Source organism: Trichosurus vulpecula, chromosome 3, assembly GCF_011100635.1.
Source record: "Trichosurus vulpecula isolate mTriVul1 chromosome 3, mTriVul1.pri, whole genome shotgun sequence".
NCBI classification, from domain to species: domain Eukaryota; kingdom Metazoa; phylum Chordata; class Mammalia; order Diprotodontia; family Phalangeridae; genus Trichosurus; species Trichosurus vulpecula.
Window position 1 is genome coordinate 108,871,398 of NC_050575.1, and position 22,087 is coordinate 108,893,484.

Sequence of the window (22,087 nt, forward strand, 5' to 3'; positions counted from 1 at the left end):
CAGACTCTATCCCTTTCCCCACTCCCCATGGGCCCAGCTGTGGGATCCTAGCTAAGGACCCCAGCCCAGACTAACAAACCGTGGCCTGCATACAGCTGCAGGACTCAATCAGAGCACCCAAGGCCCAACTACAGATGCCTTGGAGCTGAGCTTTAACTGGTGTTGGCAGAAAAGTGATTTGAACCCTGAGTTCTATGTTAGGGGTTTATTTATTTTTTTTTTGTTTTTTCCTGTTGGATACTGAGTGGCCATTCTAGTCTCTCCTCAGAATTAATCAGATAACTCCTTCCCATGCTTACCTAGCCATAATAGTAACCTCATTGTGTAAAGGTAGGGAAAGGGCAGGATAGGCCTTTTCTGAACTAAGACCATGCATGGTAGGACAGCTTAGAGCAGCAGGACTCAGGGCTAAACCTGACCCAACAGGGACATGGAGCTTCTGTTTCTGATGAGGTAAGTAAGGCATGGGCTGGGCCAGCCCAGCTGGACCTTGCTAGCCTGCAAATCCTTGGCCCTGCTCTCTGCCAACTTTGTGTCTTCCAGAAAGCAGCATAGCAAAAAAAAATCCTACAAAAGGAAAAAGATTCAGAGCATGAACGTGATGTGGACAAAAACATGCTGGATTCAAAACCAGAGACACTGAATTCAAATTGCAGCCCTGATGCTTTCTATCAACCTCAGGAAAGTCACTCTCTGGGCTTCAGTTTCCTCACCTGTAAAATAAGTAGGTGGAACTACATGACCTTCAAGATTCTTTACTGACTCTAAATCCCATGGTCCAAAAGTGTCCTGGTGTTTATGATGATTTTTAGACCCATTCCTGAGATTCTTGGCTTCTCAGTGAGGAAATCCCCTCGACCGATGCTGATCAGCAAATGCTCAGTAAACTCTTAAAGAGTTCCCCGGGGCCCTGAGAGGTTAAATAATTTATATAGAGTCATGCAGCCAGTATGGACCAGAGGCAGGATTTGAACCCAGATCTTCCTGAGTCTGAGGCCAACTCTCTATCCACTGTACCATGTTGCTTCTTATTTATATTATTAATATCTTAATATTAATTAATAATGTATAATAAAATATAATGTATTATATAATGATAACAATAATAATTGATATTTCTATAGTAAGCTCTGTACATTTCATTTGAAATACTCATCATAGCCCTGTTGAAGAGGTAGAGCAAAGTCACAAAAATTGACAAAGTTTGTCTTTTCGGGTGCTCAGCCGCCACTATCAATGACCTCTCCCTGTCCTACCCCCCCAACACCTAGAGGCCTCCACCCATGTCTAATCTCTTCCCCCTGCCCCACCGTTCCCCACCAAAAACTCAGGGCCTTTCTTTTCTTCCCCCATCAAAATGTCCCCTTCTATGTCTCCTAGTAGATGATAGAAGGTAATCTGACCAACTCTTAGGATCATCTCTTCTTATGTGTTCGTGGTTGATCAGAGCTTGGTAAGCCCTGGTGACATTAGTGCATCTTACTGGACGTCTTTGATGCCGTGCCGCAGCAGAGTGGGAACAGGGCATTCTGCACACAATAAGTACTTTTAAAAGGCTTGTTAAGTGAAAGGCCATATAGGATAGCAGAAAGGAGGCTTCGATCTGGAGTCAAAGGACTAGGTTTCAATCCTTGCTCGGCTTCTGTCTCTCTTTGTGATCTTAGGTCAATCATTTCATTTCTCTGAACCTCACTGGATACTAAGATCCATGGAGGCTCTAAAACCTAGAATCTTCAGAAGTGAAGTGAATATGGAAATTCAGTGAATATGGCAGTATAGAAGAGGGGATATTTGGAAGAAAGAGCTTAGTTTCCATAAAAGCAATCCATCCTATACAATAATTTGGGAAAGCAATTGGGAATTATGCAAATAGTGACTAAAATGTTTGTCCTTTGAACCAGAGACTATTATTTGTTTTGTACCCCAGGAGAACCATTAATAAGAAAAAAGTCCCAATATACTCCAAAATATTTATAGCAGTACTTTTGTGATAGCTAAGAATTGAAAATGAAGTAGATGTCCATCAGTTGAGGAATGGATAAACATATTGTGATACATGAACGTAGTAGAATATTTATGTGCTGTAAGGAATGATATGTGTGATGAATACAGAGAAATGTGGAAAGATCTACATGAACTGATGCAAAATGAAGCAGAGCCAAGAAAAAAATTCAGAGTAACTATAATGATGAATGGAAAGAGCAACCACACACCAAAAAATTCAAAAGTAAATATAACAAAACTATAAAGGTCAGGTATGACTCAAATGAAGAGAGATGAAAAGAGATCGACAATCTGCCTCTTCGTGGAGGTGGGAAGTCCACACATTGCACATGTTTGGGGACTTTTTCAGTGAATGGATCAGTTTTGCTGACTTTTTTCCTCTTTAAAAAATATTATTTGTAATATGGCATGGCTCTCTGGGAAAGCAGAAGGAGGAACACTTGGAATAACCATGGTGACGTAAGAAAAAGAAAATAACAATAAAAACTTTTTTAAATGATCCATTCCCCAGATTCACAAGAAGACTGCTCCATTCAGGTTTGCCATTCCCCCAAAATGTCTGGCCAGAATGGTTTGAACTCATTAGAACAAGGACCCTTGTTCTAAGCCTTTTCACACAAGCAAGCTCTTCTCTAAACAGAGAGACGCTCTAACACCTTATGGAATAAATGTTGCTGCAAAGCAAATTTCTGTAGCTGGAAGCCTATTGTATGAGTGACTTTCATTATGAAGCTGCGTTGCTCTGAAAAAAAGATTTTGACCTAAAGAAATAATGAAGTCATAACTATGACTGTAGCAAATATTTTAATAATCATTCATTCATTCATTGAATGAACATTTGAGTCTTGGTTCTATGAATAAAAAGAAGGAAGCAAGGGAGTGAGAAATGGAGGGAGGGAAGGAAGGAAGGAAGGAAGGAAGGAAGGAAGGAAGGAAGGAAGGAAGGAAGGAAAAAAAGGAAGGAAGGAAAGTATTTATCTAATGTTCCAGGCATTGTGCTAGGTGTAAGGATACATATATAAAGATGAGGTAGTACCTTCATTCAAAGCACTGAAATTTTGGTGGAGGAGACAATATACACAAGAGAGTGGTAGCCAGGGAAAAGAGCTCTGGTCTAGAACAAGGCTGTCCAAAATATGACAGTGCGATTTCATGCAGCCCGCCTGTGGGTTTTAATTTTCAAGAGAGAAAAAATAAAATAATTTGCACGGAATGTGTATTAGATTTTTTAGTTCTATCACATCATTGATGTTAATTTCTTTGGCGTTTATAAGTAGTATTGTGGATGGAACATATCTCATGGAATTTTCAATTGATCTGTGGGATGTGTTCTATCTATACGATGCAGACTAGTCAGTATGTATCTATCTTTATACTGTGGTGTTGTTGCTTTGTTGTTTTGTGTTTGCTTTTGTGCTTCACACCTTTGCCTGTCGTATTGATGATGCATGATGCGTGTCTCCCCACTTTCTATTAGTGTACTTTATTTTTTATTCTGGGTGCAGCCCTCGAATAATTATTTTATTTTAATGCGTCCCTAAGATAGCCTAAGGTTGGACAGCCCTGATCTAGGAAGTTACAGATATTATGAGTGGAGCCATAGGGCAATTCAGTACCATGCACTTTACCTTGTGCTAGGAGTCATCAGGATATATCCAACACAATCCAACAAGCATTTATTAAAAGCCAACTGTATGCAAGGTACAATGCTTACCATTGAGGATACCAAAAACAAGAAGAAAAAAAAAAGCCCAAGACATCATTGTATACAGTGACAGCAATGTTGTTTTAAGAACAAATGTGAATGAAAAAGTCATTTTGACTAATACCCAAATTAACTACAAAGGACCTATGAAGGAAGATACTCTCTGCATCCAGAGAAAGAACTCAAAAATAGAAGTATTTATAGAATGATTTTATATATGTATGTGTATATATATACATATATATATATATATATACATATACATATACATATTTGTGTCTAAAGGTAGCCATCTCTAGGGCGACGGATGGGGAAAGAAAAGAAAAGGAAAAAAAGTTACACGATAACTTTATAAAACATTTAAAAGGAATAGCAAGTTGTACATAATAGATTTGCAGTTTCAGGTAACAATCATCTTTTGTTAAAATTCTCCTATGTTATAGAAATGCTTGTTTTATTTCATAAATTAAAAATAAAATAAATAAAAATTTTAAAAGAACAGTCCCTAACTTCAAGAAGCTCATGTTCTACTGGGAAATGCAACATACAAACAGGTAAGTATTGAGCTGATCATTTGAAGGGAAACAGAAAGAACAACTAAGTAGATCAGGAAAGATAACCTGTGAGAGTTGGTTCTTGGACTGAGCCTTGAGGAATGAGTGCCTTCTAAGCAGAGGCACATGGAGGCAGGATATGGGGCGCTACATGTAAGAAACAAAGAAGTCACTACGTCATTTGTGGACAACTAGTTTCAGCATATCCAAACTTATGGAGTGCAGTAGGCCCCCATAGCCTAAGGCTTTGCCTTGCTCTAAAACCTAGTTCCAAACTCAGTGCTTTTTAACTCTTTTTTTTGGTTTGTTTGTTTTTGTTTTTAATATTCTGTACCTCATGCTTGGTCTATGTGCATGCGCTCATATAATAAATATTAAATACAAGAAAGAAATACACAAAATTAGAAAGGAACAAAACTGGACATTAAGAAATATTACATGGTAGCTGAAGAAACAAGTCAGGGAGAAAAATCAAGTTGAGGTAAGCCGAGTGGTGGGATGCCACTGGTCAGAGACATCTGGGAGTATGAGGGAGCGGTCAGAGGTCCAGAGAACATGGTGGCCTCCTTCAGCTGGGCCTGGCCGGCCATGGCGGCTGCCCTAAGTCAGTCCAAGAGCTGGCGCTCGCACAGCTCCCTGTAAATCCTTCTCCGAACATGAGGCATGTCTTCTTGGGAGAACTGGAAGGGCCGCTCAAAGGCCAGACACTTGCAGTACTGGAGCACAAAGACTCCACAGTCACTGTCATTTTTCTGTTGTGGAATGCACTTCATAACAGCTGTCTGCCAACCCTGAAGAAATTCAGGTCGATTTTTTTCTCTTGCTTCAGTCAGCAAATACTTTCTTATATTCTCTACACAAAACTTAAAATGAGTGCCTTGGGAGTCATAAAAGGAAACAATTCGATTTGAGAGGGTCACAGTAACGAGAGACCAATGGACCTCCAGGTGAATTGGAATCAAGAGAAGGCTCTTTTTGAACAAATCCACCTTTTTAGTCCATCTTTTTACACCATCGTATCCTTTGGTTACCAGCTGTCTATGGAAAAAGCTGTTGAAGAAGTGAACCTTGTCCGGAACAGCATCCATTATCAGCTCACCATACATATTGATTACCTGGTCATTCAGCCAGTTCTGACCATCCAGCGTCGCCAGGTCATCCATGTCCAGCATGTGCCTGTTGTAGAACACCCGGAAGTTGCAACTGGAAGATTTGGGATGCCTGGCCCGGTAGTTTATAATTTCCCGATTGATAAATGGCTTTCTATTGGAAAAGTCTTCGTTAAACACCTCCTTCAGCCTCCCAAGAACGTCTTTTTCACAAAGGGGAACCAAGCTGCCATATTTCTTCATCACCTCATCCAGGAATCCACAGATGCAGGAGGACAGCTCTTCATCCTTCACAGGTGACACTTTCTGACCACTCTTTCCACTTCCTATTTGCTGGCCCACTTTGAGTCTGGTTTGCCGGGAGGGGGCCTCCAGGGGGTTTTTACGGTAGGGATGGTGCAGTAACTTGGCACTAAAGATGTTCCGGGGGCGGGGAGCCTCAGCCTCCATGTGGCGGGGGCTCCCCACAGCCTGCACAGTCTTTGTGAATACAGGCTCTTCCCCCGGAGCCTCGTTACCACTTGCTGCCTGGTCAGGCAGGGGCAACTTTAGCTTGTCATCCCCAACGTCCCTTGCCTGATCGTCCTGTCCCACAGTTATGGTTTCCAGTTCAGTTTCTGATATGAAAAGGTCCTTGGAGTGTTGCTTTGGCGAGAGGATCTCACTGGTCAGTCCGGTGAAGTGGGATGGGTCCCAACCATTAACATTGCCGTTCTGCTGGCTGGAGAGGGTCTCCCCCCAACAAGGCTCTGGGCCTGACCCAGGGTTTTCTCTGGCCGGGCCACTGGGTATCCTTGAGTTCTTTCTCTTTGCGGTGGGCCCTGGGGTTCTGCAGTCCATATCTGCGAAGGAAGCCTGAGGGAGGTGAGAGGGGCTGTTACGTCCTGAGTGAGAGAATGAGCTACAAGCACCCAGCTCGCAGCCTTCCAGGCGCTTCTCCCGATGGTCCGTGGCGACCTTCTGCACCCAGCTCCGCTGCTGGCCTTTCCGAAGCTTACAGGTTCTGCTCCTTGATTTAAACCGTGGAGATCTCAGGATCTGGTACCAAAACATAATCATAGACACTTTCTTATACACCCGAAACAGTAATATTCTTTTCCCCCTATGCTGGCTGAGCTGAGGCCTTCCCGGGATTAGGGATGGCTTCTCCGGCTCCATTCTGTTTGGGTCCAGTCCTTGGCAGCAGCTACAGTAACAACCATTTCCCTTATGGTTCCTCAAGGTGACTAAGGTGGGGCTGCTCTCCACTTGGCCCTCCCCACTGGCCACCGGTGCGCTCTGAGTGCCGCTTTCTAACTCTTACACTAGCTGCTAATGAGTGTGGGTCATGCTAAGTAGGACTATCATAAAATATCTTTCTCTAAAAAGCTGGTTTTTCCCTGTTGCAGTCCAGCCTCCCCCTGGCCCCATACAAGGAACTAGGATATTGCAGGCCACTGTTAGCACCCCAAACCAAGGACTTTGGCTGGGCCACAGAGCTTCAAAGGCCAAGCTCAGCTCGGAGTCACTTCTCCACATCTCTCAACATTCAGGGAAATGCCTATGCTGGGAGCCAGCAGGTGGCTCCGAAATGCCAAATGTAATTAAAAACTTCATTTTCATTTATGATTTCTGGTCTGCATGGCAAGGAGAGCCGCTTTTCTGGAATAAGTTATCCCCGTGCTGCAGATGTCTTCAAAGGATAGTAATCCAAAACTGCTCTCAGAGACCCTGGCTTTCCAGGGGCCGCTCATCCGCACACAGAGTTCCATCCTTTGTGGGCACAGATGGGCTTTTGCATATGTAAGTGCACTGCTGATACAGCACAAAATTCCAGGAATCCCAGCCAGAGGCAGCATTCCCTCCTCTCCCTCCCGGTAGAGTTTTTATCTTAGAAGATTGATTCACACTCCCACTCCCAAAGGCATGTGGGGAGAACTAAGGCTCCTGGGATCTCTAGCCGGTCAGATTAACTAGCCCAATTCCCCTACTTTACAGCTAAGGAAACTGAGGCCCAGGGATAGGAAGGTTCTTGCCTCGGGGTCACGTAAGAACACGAAGGAGCAGAGTCAGGATTTTAACCCAGTACCTCATAGTTCAAATTCAGCATTCCTTTCACCACGCCACAACGTGGCTGAAGGCCAAACAGTAAATATCCTGTTATTAATCAGCCAGGAAAAAAGACCCGGAGGATTCCTGGGGTTAAATAAAGGCATCGTTGCCACAACTGAGGTTTATTAAAGATACCATCCATAAGAAAGAATAATAATTCAGATTTCTGTGATTCTTTAAAGTCTACAAAGCATTTTCCTTCCAAAATCCTTATGAAGTAAGTAGTTTGTTGTACTCCAATTTTATAGATGAGGAAATGGAGGATGAGCAAGGTAAAATAAGTCTAAAAGTTCCTATCTCTGAACCCATAATAGACCACCTCCAGGAGATCAGCAATAAGCATTTCTATAAGCCTAAGACATTTACTAACTGTGTGACCCTGGGCAAGTCATTTAACTCTGTTTGCCTGAGCTCCTCATCTATAAAATGAGCAGGGGAAGGAAATGGCCATCCAAGAAAACCCCAAATGGGGTCATGAAGAGTTGGACATGACTGACAAGTGACGCAGCAAGAATAGACTTCAAGCACGTAGGTCTCCCTGTAAGCAAGATGCGTCCTCCCCATAGCACATATCAGCTTTTTGTGTTCGGGTACTCATAAGTCTACAGTGGCTATGCATTCAATGATTTCCTCTTTGCCAATGAGATAAATAGCCTCTCTCTTAATCTCCTTGCCTTAAAAAGAGATTTCCCCTGAGTCCTAGCTCTACCAATAGTCATAGCAGAGAAGAAGCATTACCAAAATCAAATAATTATGTTTCTATGTAAACTTCAGTTTTCAAAGTGAATTGTTGATTTAAACCACGAGATCTGCCTAGATTTATGCCTTTTGTACATGAAAATATATTTTTATCTCACAAACAGACTTGATTTTCACAAACTGTGATCTGCTACTTATGAAGGGAAAAATACGCTTAAAGTCTCAAATAAGTAGCCTTGACAATGGATGTATAAATAGAATCATAATTCATGAATCTGCTTATTATATTCCTTTCTATGATCATAACACATATTTAGTTTTTAGTAAGACCACCTATATGCTAATCAGTTGAAATACCACAATTCTATCCCCTCTGTAACTGTTACTCAAGCCCATCCACTGCCATAGAATGAGCATTGATCTTAGAGTCAGAAAGTCTGTGTTTGAGTCTCAATTCTGGCATTTAGTAGCTGTATAATCCTAGATAAGTCACTTAGCCTCATTGAGCCTCAATTTTCTCAACTGCAATATGGAGATATAACACTAGCATGATCAGTTCACAAGATTGTTCTGAAGAAAGTAATTGGAAAAATTTAAAATGCCATAAAATATTAGGTTATCGTTATTATAGCTACGAAATAGCATGATTGGCTGGGAGAGGGAAGAGTCTTGACTGCTGGGGAAAATAAAAACCATCGTCTTCTGGCAAATCCTTAAGCTCCACACTCTCCATCCATGGACGGGGCTCAGCAAATTGAACCTTGTGAGGAGCATGGCATATTCAGTACAGCTGAAAAAGAACGGGATTTCAGACTCAGAGGATTCAGATTTGAGTCCCAGCTCTACTACTTAGTATCTGTGTGGCCTTATTCAAGTGGCTTCCCCTCTCCACCTTCATTTCTTTCTCTTTAAAAAAAAGTGTTTTTTTTTCTTTTGGCCCAGAATGCAAAAGCATTTATTAAGTACTTCCTATGTGCCAGTCCCTGTGCTAAGAACTGGGAACTTCCGTGGAAGAAAATTCCCTCCATCATCACAGATTGGGAACTCCTCTGCAACTTACAGTCCCAAAGAGTCACCTGGGGCCCTTAGGTTGGATTACTTGCCCAGGCTCACATAGACACTATGCATCGGAAAGTGAAACGTGAACCCAAGTTTTCCTGACTTTGAGGTCAGCTTTCTGATCCAAGTTGCCTCTCTAAAGAGTTGGACTAGATGGCCTGTGGGAGCATTTCCAGTTCTAGACCTTATCATCCTAATGCTTTTATCTCTGGGGTCCCAGTAAAGGAGGGCTCAAACATGGTCACACCTCCAGAATCTCCTACTATGGAAATTCTGAACCTGAGATCCATGAGCTATTTTTTTGTTTGTTTGGGGGTTTTTTCCTTACATATTTTGATACCTGGATTTCAGTAGAATTGTTTTCCTTTGTAATCCTATGTGCTTGATTTTATTCATTTAAAAATATTGTTCTGCGAAAGGACCCATAAGCTTCCTGGGACAGCCAAGGGGTTCAGGACACCAAAAAAAAGTTAAGAACCTCTATTCTGAAGGATCAATTCCACTCAATTCAACAAACATTCAATAAATACCTTCTGTGTTCAGAGCCCTGTTCAGGAGCCAGAGGAGACACAAAGTTTAGATGTGCCTTGTATGGCAGAAACCAATAAAAAAAAAAGCAAACAAGGTAGGTAGATTCTATCTACTCTGTTCCTTGTGGTGTCTCATGCCTTTACACTGGCCATTCTCCATTGCCTGGAATTCACTCCCTCTCCACTTCCACCCCAAAGCATCCATCTCTTCCTTTAAGACACAGCATAAACACCACCTTCAACAAAAGCCATTCCTGACTCTCCTCCTGCTAGTTTCCATCTTCCCTAAAAACCCTGAATTTATTTTGTATTTATTCTCTAGATTTATTACATATCTACATGTACATATATAAGGGAGGTGGTTCTCCTCCCCATCTCAACTGGCGTGATCACAGAAGGGCCAGAATATAATCACAAAATATTAAAGGAAGTGTTGGATTTATTCTAAAAGATGCTTCTAAGCCCTGATCCCTTTATAAAATATGAAGACCTCTCTGATTAGGTCAAAGAAGGGAGAAAGCAAATGCTTACTAAGCACCTATTTTCTCCTGGGCACAGCCTTTATAAATATTATCTCATCTGATCTTCACAATAACCCTGGGGGGGAGATGCTATCATTGTCTTCATTTTATAGATGAGAGAAGTGAGACAGACAAAGGTGACACAACATGCCCAGAGTCACACAGCTAGTAATTATCTAAGCCCAGATCTGAACTCAGGTCTTCCTGACTCCAGGCCCAGCATTTGTTGCAACTATTCGGCTAGCAGCTGTTGTGGGGTGTAAGACCCAACAAGACCAGCAACAAGAGCTGCCAGCACAGGTTCTTCTGATCTGCTTTACTAAGGAAAGCAATGTTAAAGGGTTAACAATCTTACTTTAATCCAACATATAAATATCATTCACTTAGTTCAGGAGGAAAAGCCAGCAACCTGAACTTCAGAGCAAATACAAACAAATTACAAACATACACAATATAAATAGACCAAATCACAATTCATAGTTACCAGGAAAGCATCAACAGAGGGTTGACAAGCCAGGAGGCTGTTGGAGCCCAGAGTCCCACGTTACTCTTCCAGTGGCTGAGATCCCCAGACAGAATGCCAACCTTTGAGCTTTTCAGGGCTCAAAGGATTCACACCTGATCAGCAAAAGAGTGTGAACCTGGGGTTTAGCACCTACTTAGCAAAAGGGTATGGGCTTGGGGCTTTGCACCTAGTAAGACTTAAGCTAAGACAATTGATTTAACATTCTAAAACAGTAAAAAAAGAAGTCCCACCTTAATTACTAATACAGCCTTCTATACATTTTGCCATCTAGTTGCCTCAAGAAGGGAATAGTGAAGTTGGCTGAAGCCCAGAGATAGTAGAGCAAACAGAGAGGCAGTCTCTGACTTCACAGACACAACCAAAGACACACATGGATGCAGAGAGACAGACACCTGAGCGATGCAGCAGCTTTATGAAGTGGGACCTCTGACAACCAGTAGTTAAGGGAGAGGAGAGGAGCAAAGTCTAGGAACCAGCTGAGGAAAACTCCAGGCAGAGACTCTGCACCCAAGGGGAGCCACATGAAGACTTTTGCCTCTACAAAGGGAAGAAGGACTTTCAGTCCCTTTAGTTCTATGAGTTTTGAGTTGCTTTGGCCAAATATGTATGCTACTACATATTGCATCTTACTAGCACTGTATTCTGTTGGAAGTTCGAACTCATTATTCCTATGGACACTGGCTATATTTATAGAAGAGTGAACTCCAGGTTTATGGGAGGTGTGTATTACAACTACCGTTCTCACTATTAAATGAATAATGACCTTTACTAAGACATAATTGTGTCTTCTGGATGATCATAAAGGGGAAGCATATCAGTGGGGGCTCATGAGCTATAGTAGTAGCAGTACAGACACAGTTACTTACCTCTAGAATCTAAAGTAGCATTTCCTCTCTAGAGATCAAATCTTGAAGTCCTCCTCCTCCTCCTCCTCCTCCTCCTCCTCCTCCTCCTCCTCCTCCTCCCACTACTAAGCCTACTCCTAGTATTACTTCTGCTGCTACCAACAACAACAACAAGAACAACTAACATTTATATAGAGCTTACTATGTGCCAAGAAATCTGCTAAGAGTTTTACAATTTTTATCTAAGTTAAGACCACAGGTTGGAGGAGTAGCCTACAGGGGGGCGCTATAATTATATCTATTTAGGTTGTCTCCATCAATAGATAATGAGTAACTTGAAATCAAGGATTCCTTCATTTTTTTGCATCTGTATCCTCAGCACCTAGCATAGGGTCTGGCATAGAGTAGGCATTTAATAGATACTTTCTGATGGATTGAATTACCTTAACATGATACTAAAAATAAAATTTCCTCAATAATGAAAGTAAGAACTGACTTTCTGCTTTAGAAGAAAGTATAATGATCCTGATGGTTTATAGTTAGTTTAATCCATAGACTAATCGCAATTTTTAATATTTTGTAGGATTTATATATCAAAATTATGGTAGATTCTTCAAAAGCATCTTAAATGCCGTATCACAAGTTTTTTTCTTCCACCTCCTCATGGCATGATGGTGACCCTAGGCTCTCAAAGATTACGCCAATGGTCCACAAGCTCGGGCTGGGCCTCTCAGACCAGAAAGGCTTTAAGTACAGGGTATAGGACCAGGCTAGCTGAGTGTCGAGAGACTCGCCATCAAATTTGTCACAGTATGATGGAATTTTCAGTCACTCCAACTCTCAAAGACCATTGACTTAAGCTTGGAGGGTCTGTGTTCCAACAGCTGCAATATATGCACATAGATGAAATCTGAGACCTTTGCTTTTGTGTATGTGGATTCACATCTGAACCTAATGCAGAATTCCAGTTGTATGGTCAAGCTTCATGGCTTCCAGGAAAGAGCAGGCAGCTATCGGGAGCAGGAGCTGTGGGGCATTTGCCAAAGTTGCCCAGTTTCAATCTTGACACTAGAAAACTTGTGGGGTTCAGGAAGCTGTGGTCTTTTTTATCACTTTACAGTCTGGGACCTCTCTAGCTTTCCATAATTTTATGTAGCACAGTGGTAAGAACACTGGGCCTGGAGTCAGGAAGACCTGAATTCAAATCTGGCCTCACATACTTACTAACTGTGAACCTGGTCAAGTCACTTTCCTTAACTATAAAATCGGGATAATGACAGCACCTATCTTCCAGGGTAACTGTGAGGATCAAATGAGATAGTATTTGTAAAGCACTTAGCACCTAGTGCCTGGCACATACCAGCATTATATAAATGCTTATTCCACCCATTCCCTCCCCATACCTATTTTATAGTTGTGTGTAAATGGCTTCACTTTGTGACAGCAATAGCCATGTGAGGGCTTCCACTAACAATAAGCTGATTCCAAACATCTGTTGATCAGGAATAACCAGATAGAACTATAGACTCACCTTTATTAGTTCTCCATCATCCAAGTGTTAGACTTCATGATACACACAGGTATTCAATGGCTCTTTTATTGTGTTTTTAATTCTGTGGCTTTAAAGTATGGATATTACCCCAGGGAAGGAGCTGTTGCTAAGATAAAGCCTAATTACTCCTCAAAAACGAGCAAAGACTTTCACAGAGACCTAGCAGCTAGAGATGCTGTTAGTGATTCCTCCTCAGTGTGGTACAGGCTTCTTGAAGTTGTAAGAACCGTAGGAAGACCAGTTAAAAAAAGGAAAAAACTGCTAACAACTTCTATGAAAAAAATTCTTGTCATAGCTGAGACAATTACAAAGACCAGAAAAATGAAGATTGGGAAAAAATTGGGGAAAAGTCATTTTTACTGGTAAAATTCATTCTTTCATTAATTATATCAAAATCATGGTCAGAAGTCCAGAGGAGCATCTGGACATCTTCATCAAACTGTAAAACAGCCACCCAAAAATGTTCAGCATTTTTTTTCACTTACATTGTACCCAAAAGAGTGGTCCCTGTTGAGGAAAGGATGAATTCTAATAAATATCTTGATAGAATGAAAAGCAAGATTCTTTTAGAATTATAGAAATTCCCAGATGGAGATGTAATACTACGACAAGATCTTGCACTGTATCATAAATGCATAAACTTGCATCATAAAATGGATAAGGAATGTATCTAAAGGGTAGAGGTAATGATAAGTCAATGGCCTGAAAATGGTCTGATTTACACTCCCATAGAAAATCTCTGAATTATTATCAAAACCAAACTTGGAAGACTAAACTGTTCACCAAAAGTGCATTTAACATCCAATACGATAAATGTGATTTCATGATGAATAATTAAAGAATGTGCATCATAATCTTGTGAATTCAACGTCACGTTGTGTAAAGCAAGTGATGGCAACAAAAAGGAAATAATGCGTACTAAAAGTTTTTTTAAAAGATGAAAAGAATTGTTAGGTTTAAAATTAGTCATTTTACTTTGCCCAAATTTTATGCCCCTGTATATTATTTCCCTTCATATTCTCACTGTTCCAGTTAAAAAGACTTAACTATTATTTCCTCAGTTTCCCCAATTTCCCCAATGACTTTGTACACTCTTTCTCCCACAAATACAATGTATTCGTCTTCCCCTGAGAACCATCACATCTCTTCAAGTCTCAGCTCAGGTATCATAATTTCTCAGAAGCCTTTCATACTTCACACTCTTTGTTAATTCTGCCTTTTCAAATTCTCTCATATTTACTTAGCTCTGTACATGTTGTATTCCCCAGTAGAATGTAAGCCACCCGAGAACAGTTTTGCATGTTTCCTCAGGGCCCAGAAGTAGTGAAACATAATATACAGAGGGCTCTGCTTAAAACACCTGATCAGCGTGGTGGCATACACTCGCAATCCCTGCTACTGGGGAAGCTGAGGCTGGTGGATCTCTTGAGCTCAGGACTTCTGGAGTATAGTGGGCTAAAGATAGTCAGGTTTCCACACTATGAACCAACTGTGGTGAGTCCTCTGGAGTGGGAGAGCACAAAGCTACCTAAGGAGGGGTGAATTGACCCAGGCTGGAACCAGAGCAGGTCAAAGTTCCATGCCAGTTAATAGTGGGATTGGCCCATGAGTAGCAGCTGTATTTCTAGCCTGGGTAAAATTGGGACACCAAGTCTTTTTTAATTTTTATTTATTTTATTTTAATTTACGAAATAAAACAAGAATTTCCATAACATAATAGAATTTTTTTTAAAAAAAGATGATTGTACATGAAACTGCAAATCTATTATGTACAACTTGCTATTCATTTTATATAATAAAGTTATCATGTAGATTTCTTCTTTTTTCTTCTTCCCCTCCCCCACCCTAGGGATGGCAATTATTAGGCACAAACATGTATATGTGTGTGTGTCTATATATATATAAAATCATTCTATACATACTTCTATTTATCAATTCTTTCTCTGCATGCAGATAGTATCTCTTCCTTCATAAGTCCTTTGTAGTTAATTTGGGTATTTATAATAGTCTTTAAAAAAAAACCTGGATTCACATCTTGCCTCTGACACTTATTAGCTGTGTAACATCGGACAAGTCACTTAACCCCTCCAGGCTACTTGAGATACCTACCTACTACATCATAGGGTATCATATGTACTAGTAAAGGACGTTCCCATGAAGGAGTTTCCTACCTCCAGGTATTTACATCTCTACAATGCCTTACATGTTACAAGATTTTAGTAAGTGTTGGTTGAATGAAAGAATTTCCTCCTTCAAAAAAAAAGAATTTAAAAATCAAAATGTCCAAGAAAGCACAAATATGCACACCCCTAACTGTATGTTTGCTCTTGTTCACTGCCCAGCTCAGCATTGCATGGACATGCAAGAAGGAAACAGCAGCTCCTGCACTAGTCTTACCTGGGAACCCAGAGGCCCACCAACGCCTCTGCAGGCTTTCCCTTCAACAGCACCATTTTGACATTTTAAAGAGCATTTCAGCATTTTGATGCAATGCGTATTTTTTTTATATTTTTTCCTCCAGCTCACATCATTGAATAAATCAGAAGCCCCCTTTTTCTGCTGAATGTTGCATTTCCTGGCAACCTTCAGGGTCAAAAGAAGGGTAGAGAAAGAAGAGCATAAATTATAAATAAATAAACAGATGTATGTATGTATGGATGGATGGATGGGTGAATGGATAAATAAGTCAATAAATAAATAAATTAAAAAGGAAACCACCTAATAGGAAGTTTCTAAATTTTCATCACTAACTCTCATGAAAATGTTAAATGCCATGTAATGGGAGGACCTTTCCCCAAAAGATGGTGGCTGCTTCCAGGAGCCTCCCTTTAGAGCTGACTAGTCTCTTGGAGGTCACTTAGCACAACCATCTTGTTTCAGAGACACAGGCTGACAAGGGGACTTATGCAATCCTACATACTCAGGCACTGGCAAAGTTAGGTCTCAAACCCAAGTCTTCTCACCCCAAATCCTGTGTTCATTCCACTTCAAGACACTGTTTCCCACTGGCTGTAGAGATGCCACAAATGCAGGGTCTCTGTGCCAGGGAAAGAAAAAAAGAGCCTCAGGAGGAATTGGACCAAGGCCCCTGGGCACAGGTGACAGTTATGGAGCAAGACCAACATCAGGAAATCCATTTGGAGTCTAGGAAAGAAGACTGACGCTATGACCAAGAAACCTGGGTTTAAATACCGGCCCTGACACTTATTAGCTGTGACTATAAGAAAGTTCCTTAATCTTTCTACAATTGTCTTCACCTCTAAAATGGGGATGATATTCTTTCTACTACCTGCCTCTGTGGGTGGTTGTGGAGCAGGAGCCCTGGAAAACGTAGCGTGCTAGAGAAATAGGAGTTGACTGGTCACTAGGAAATTCAGTTGTTTTCCAAGCACTCCCTTAGAGCTTGTCCCCCAAGAAGAACAACAGAATGAGACCTCCCCTACTCCTTTGCCAAGAGGGAGATAGTGGGAATACTCAATTGTGAAACATAGCATATATTGGTAGATATTTTTCAATAAATTGATCACCTTTACTGATTTTTCCCCTTCTTTCTCTTTTTTTCTTTTAAAAATTCTTTATCACAAAGAATGGTTCTCCGAGAGGAGATATGGGGGAAATTTGGGTGATGTAAAAACAAAATGGAACAGCTAAGTGATACTTGGAGTCAGGAAGACCTAAATTCAAATCCAACCTCAGAAACTTACTAGCTGTGAGACCCTGGGCAAGTCATCTAACTCTGTCTCAGTTTCCTCATCTGTAAAAATAAGCTGGAGGCAGAAATAGCAAACCACTCCAGGGTCTTTGCCAAGAAAACCCCAAATGGGGTCACAAAGAATCAGACACGACAGAATAACAATTGTGGTCCCTTCCAGCACTAGCTCTCTGATGCTACAGACCAGTGAGCTTCCATCTCTTGCATAACCACAGATTGAACCATAAACCTTGGTGAAACCTCATTAATGCATGGAACTGGACAAGAATGGACACAAATCAGGGTATTTCATAACCCCTGGGGAGAAAAACTAGAAGCCTCTGTCCTGCTGAAGGCAGTACAGAATCCTGGTCTTTATATAGGAGGAAAAGCCCCTTACAATTATGTGAGGGACTTAATTGAGCCTATCCAGCAAGAGGTCAGTAGTTCCCCATTTCTCCGGTCTACCAGACCCTCCACCCCTCTGCCATGCCCACAGCGCTGTACAATAAGTTTCCTGATGGAAATGTCTGCATTAAATAAAACATCTTTATTGGGAGAAAAAATATTTTGCCAGCGCCGAAGACTTCAAGAAGTCCGTAAAAGCTTAAATGCAGGGAATTATACATGCCACGTACAGTTATCCCTCTAGTGTTTTTGTTCTCTAGGCCCCCTGTTCTCAATGTGTAGTCAAGCGATCCATGGCTCCAACACCCTTTCTGGGGGGTCCACGAGGTCAAAACTATTTTCATAATAATACTACAGCATTTTAGTTTCCAAAAAATAAATACAGTAGACATGACCCATGTAAATAAAAGCTCTCTCTTTTGCGGGGGAGGGGAGTCCTCGATAATTTTTAAGAGTGTAAAAGGGACCTTCAGAACAAAAAGTTTGAGAATTGCTGCTCTAGGCCGTCGGGGGAACACTGACTGGTTAGATGAGTGACTTGTAGACACACATGTCTATCTATATGTAAACCCATTTAGTGAAGGCATTGGAGCTCATTTCTTCAGGTTTCAGCTCTAACGAACCAATATGAAGGCAACCGCTAGGGAGCAGGGACGACAGAGGAAACTGATTCCTTCTCACCAGTGGTTTTCGTAGAATTTTTTCTCATAGTTACACTATGCTGCCCCAAGAGAATTGGCTTCAGATCCCTCCTCTTACGCTTAATGAGGACAGGAGAGTGTTTATCAAGCATCTGCTGTGATCCAGGCACCGTTCCAAGCACTTTATTGTCTCATTTGGTCCTCACAACGACCCTAGGACATGGGTGCTGTTGTTATCCCCACTTTACAGTTGAGGAAACTGAGTCAGAAAAAGATTAAGTGACTTGCCCAGGATCACACAGCTAGTAAGTGTCTGAGGCCAGATTTGAACTCAAGTCTTCTCGACTCCAGGTGCAGAGCCCTCTCCATCATGACACCTATTAGCTGTTTGAGGGCGACAAATCACTTTAACACTCTGAGGCTCAGTTTTCTCATCTATAAAGTCCAGATGTGATACTTAACCTTTCTGCTTCACAAGGTTGTGAAGAGGAAAATGCTCTGTAAATTTTAAAGTGTCATAATAACTACGAACTCCTGTGATGCCCATGCAGTCCTCCTAAAGGCCTTAGGGGTTAGTGGCATAGAGGGTAGGCCCAGAAGACAGAAAGATCTAGGTTCAAATCCCGCCTCTACTACATACTGGCTAAGTTACCCTGAGTAAGTTACCTAACCATTCAGGGCTCTACACAATCTCTGATCTGTCTCAGAGTTTCAGAACAGGGCTCAAACTGAATTGGGAGGGGGACCTTGTTCCCAAGAATTCCCTATATCAATGGTAATTATTCTAGAACCAAACAGGAAAGAAGATGTTCAAAGCACTGTGGATATAAAATTAATCTCTATCCTCCAAGAGCTTCCATTCTATGGGGTGGCTGAGAGGGGGATCCCAACCCAGAGAAGTCTCGCACATCCCTGAAGGTGAAGAGCAACTTTCTGGTGTTGAATCTTATTGTTCTTGTTCAATCATGTCCAGCTTTTCATGATCCCATTTGGGGTTTTCTTGGCAAAGATATTGCAGTGCTTTGCCACTTCCTTCTCCAGCTCATTTTACAGATGAGGAAACTGAGGCAAACAGGGTTAAATGATTTGCCCAGGGTCACAGTTAGTAAGTGTCTGAAGTTGGATTTGAACTCAAGTCTTCCTGACTCCAGGCCCGGCACTCTATCCACTGTGCCACATAGTGGCCTCCAAAGCAAGGTTAAATAAGAGTTAACTAGTAAGTGTCTAAAGCCAGATTTGAATTCAGGAAGATGAGTCTTCCTGACTCTAGGTCTGGCGCTCTACCCACAGTGCCACCTAGTTGAGTTTTAAGGTCCCTTCTAATTCTAAAATTCTGTGGTCTAAGTTTCCTTCCAGATATAAAATCTGATGCCTTCTTTGTTTCCAAATTGTCCCAGACAAGGAGTAGTGGGTCAGTGTGATGTTCTCTGCAGTGTAGGACAGCTAGCTCTCTCACAATTCTTCAGGCAATTCCAAGGGTCCATTCCCACCCCCATGCCTTTTTTAACATGAGAAAGCCTGGAAAAGCTACTGGACTTGCTGTCAGGAAAGCACTAGATTCCATCTCTAGTTCTGAGACTCACAACCATAGGAAAATGACCCTAGGTACCTCACAGAGCCCCCATTTTTCATCGACAAAATAGGGATAAGTAATGTCTGTGATAAACAATGTGGTACAGTAGATAGACAGACTAGTTCAAAAGGGGGGAGGGGGCACCAAATAAATGCTCACTGTTGGATATGTCACTGAATGTTCCAAATTACACTAATAAGAACATAAGAGCTGTTCATTCCTTCCTTGAGTGCACCAACAGAAACAGGAAACAAGACCCAGTGCTTTCAGTAACCCTGGACCACTCCCCTCAACATCTTCCCTGGAGAGTCAGTTATTATTCAAAGTATATTTAAATTGATTTGATTTTTGAGGGAAAGGACATAGGACTGAATCCCAGCTCTATTGTGGGACTATAAGATGAAGCCATTTGCTACAAGGGGAAAAGCTCCATCCTAAAAGCCAGGCTATGTGGATTCTAGTCTTATTCTGTCACAAGGTTGCTGCGTAAACTTGGGTGAATCATGCAGTGCCTCTGCTTTCAGTCTCCCCATAAGCAAAATGAGGCATTTGAACTAAAGTCATTAAATTCTCTCCCAAAGCTCTATCACCCTCCCCAACTAGACTGTGAGCTCATTGAGAGAAGAGACTGTTTCTTTTTGCCTTTCTTTATATCCCCAGCACTTAGTTCCCGGCGCATAGTAGGTACTTAATAAGTGCTAGGTAATTGACTGCCTGACTGGCCTAGCTCTGACATTCCATGGTGTAAGGTCCCTTCAATCTCTGATATTCTAGGTTCTAAGGTCTCTTCTAGCTCTGACATTCCATGATCTAAATTCCCTTTGATCTCTGATATTCTGTGTTCTAAGATCCCTTCCAACTCTGACATCCTATGTTCTAAGAGCTCTTGCAGCCCTGACATTTCTTCCTTGTTTTAATGGCCCTTTCAGCTCTAAATACTATGATTACTTTCTTTGTCTCCAAAAGTCTAGAGATGAGAATTGATGAAGCAGCACTGTGGCCTTGTGGAGATTGTATTATCCCTGATTGGCCATGGACAAATCTTTGGCATTTCCAATTCCTTATCTACAAGCCAAACTATGTGGGGAGAAATGGAGAGAGACTAAAGATACCTACTCTCCTTGTAGGTACTCTTCTGGGCTTCAAATGTGTTAAAGACCCATTATAGTCCTTTACTTTTGTAAGTGGCTGGTTCTCTGTAAAGCACTTCATGGAGAATTTGATTTCCTGAAAGATGCTGTTAAGTGAGGGGTAATTAAATAGAGTTAAGGTTTCAGCAGTTAAGGTCTAACACTGTGAGGGCACCATTAAAGAGGCAAAATTGAAGACCAATCCCATCAGGGAAGGAGTAACTGCCGGGGAATGTCTCCGGCTGAAGAGTGGTAAAGGAAGCAGCCTTCTCAGAGGTCTGTCCCCTCTTTCCTCCACTACAGGAAAAGGAAGAGCATCAGACCAGGGGTCCCAAGAGAAATCATTTAGAGGAGATTCTCTGGAAATGGGATCACAGTTCCTTCTGCTGAGAAGGCCAAGAATGAATGAATGAATCGTTTAGTAAATGCTTACTGTATGCGGAGCACTGTGCTAAACCCTGGGGATACAAATGGAAAAGGGAAACAGTCCCTCCTCTCAAGGTGCTAATGGAGATGACACATATGGAAGGTTTCAGGTGAGAGCCAAATGGAGAAGTCCCATGGTCTTTAGGGGGCTGCAGCAAAGCAGATGGTAATGCCTCTTCTGTAATGTCATTTCCACTGATAAACTCATACACATTTCTGAAGTAGAGTAATTGGATAGCGTCAAGGACTTTGATGACAAAAGCTTTCTTTTCTGGGTCTTCAGAAACTGCAGGTCATCCACTGCATCCTGAGCCATCACCAGCCATCTTGACATTCATCATGCCACTGGACTTCAATGGCTCTGGAGGAAAGAGTGAGGCCAATGACTTTGCACAGCTCTGCCTCACTTAAATCTGATTCACCCACAAATCAAGACATCACCCTAGTGATGCCATTGGTCCTCTTCAAGAAGGAAGGATGCACGACAACAACAAGTAACTGTGACTGTAGCCTCTGTAGGAGCAATCATCAGGCTCCATCTAGCTCCACAAGGCTTGCTCCCTACGATGGTGATTGAGGGTCTTAGGCTGGAAGCATTACTATTCCCAAGTCTCTTAGGTTCAATGTCTTGGACTGTCTACATCAGGATCTGGGGAACATAGGTTTTATTTGCCTGACATATGCCACCGTGCTTTCCTCAAGGGAGGTAGTATTCTCAACTGGCCAATTCTACCATTAAAACATGCTTTCTGGGTTCACTTTTCTATAAGAAAAGTATGGCTTATTTTTTTCGAATGGGTTATAGGATCATAGGATTTATTAAAGAAGGAAATTTAGAGATCATCTCTTCTTACTCCCTGATTTTTCAGATGAGGAAACAGAACCCTGGAGAGATTAAGCTAATAAGTAGCAGATTGAACACTGAAATCCAGGTCCTCTCATTCCAAATAGAGGAGGCCTTCTGCACCTCTCTTTTTTCCCACATTGAAATTCATCTGCTGCTTTCAGTCACTTGGAGTTTCA

The 22,087-nt window shown here is 41.7% G+C and overlaps 1 protein-coding gene across 1 annotated transcript in view; it reads right to left on the minus strand.

Annotated features, from left to right (window-relative positions):
* Positions 1-4,868: 4,868 nt before the first annotated feature.
* LOC118842156 (sentrin-specific protease 5-like) overlaps positions 4,869-22,087 on the minus strand; it is a 40,910-nt gene continuing 23,691 nt past the window's right edge. Inside the window, exon 3 of the mRNA XM_036749777.1 lies at positions 4,869-6,633. Within this exon, the coding sequence (XP_036605672.1) occupies positions 4,869-6,633 (1,765 nt within the window). The remainder of the gene's footprint in view (positions 6,634-22,087) is intronic.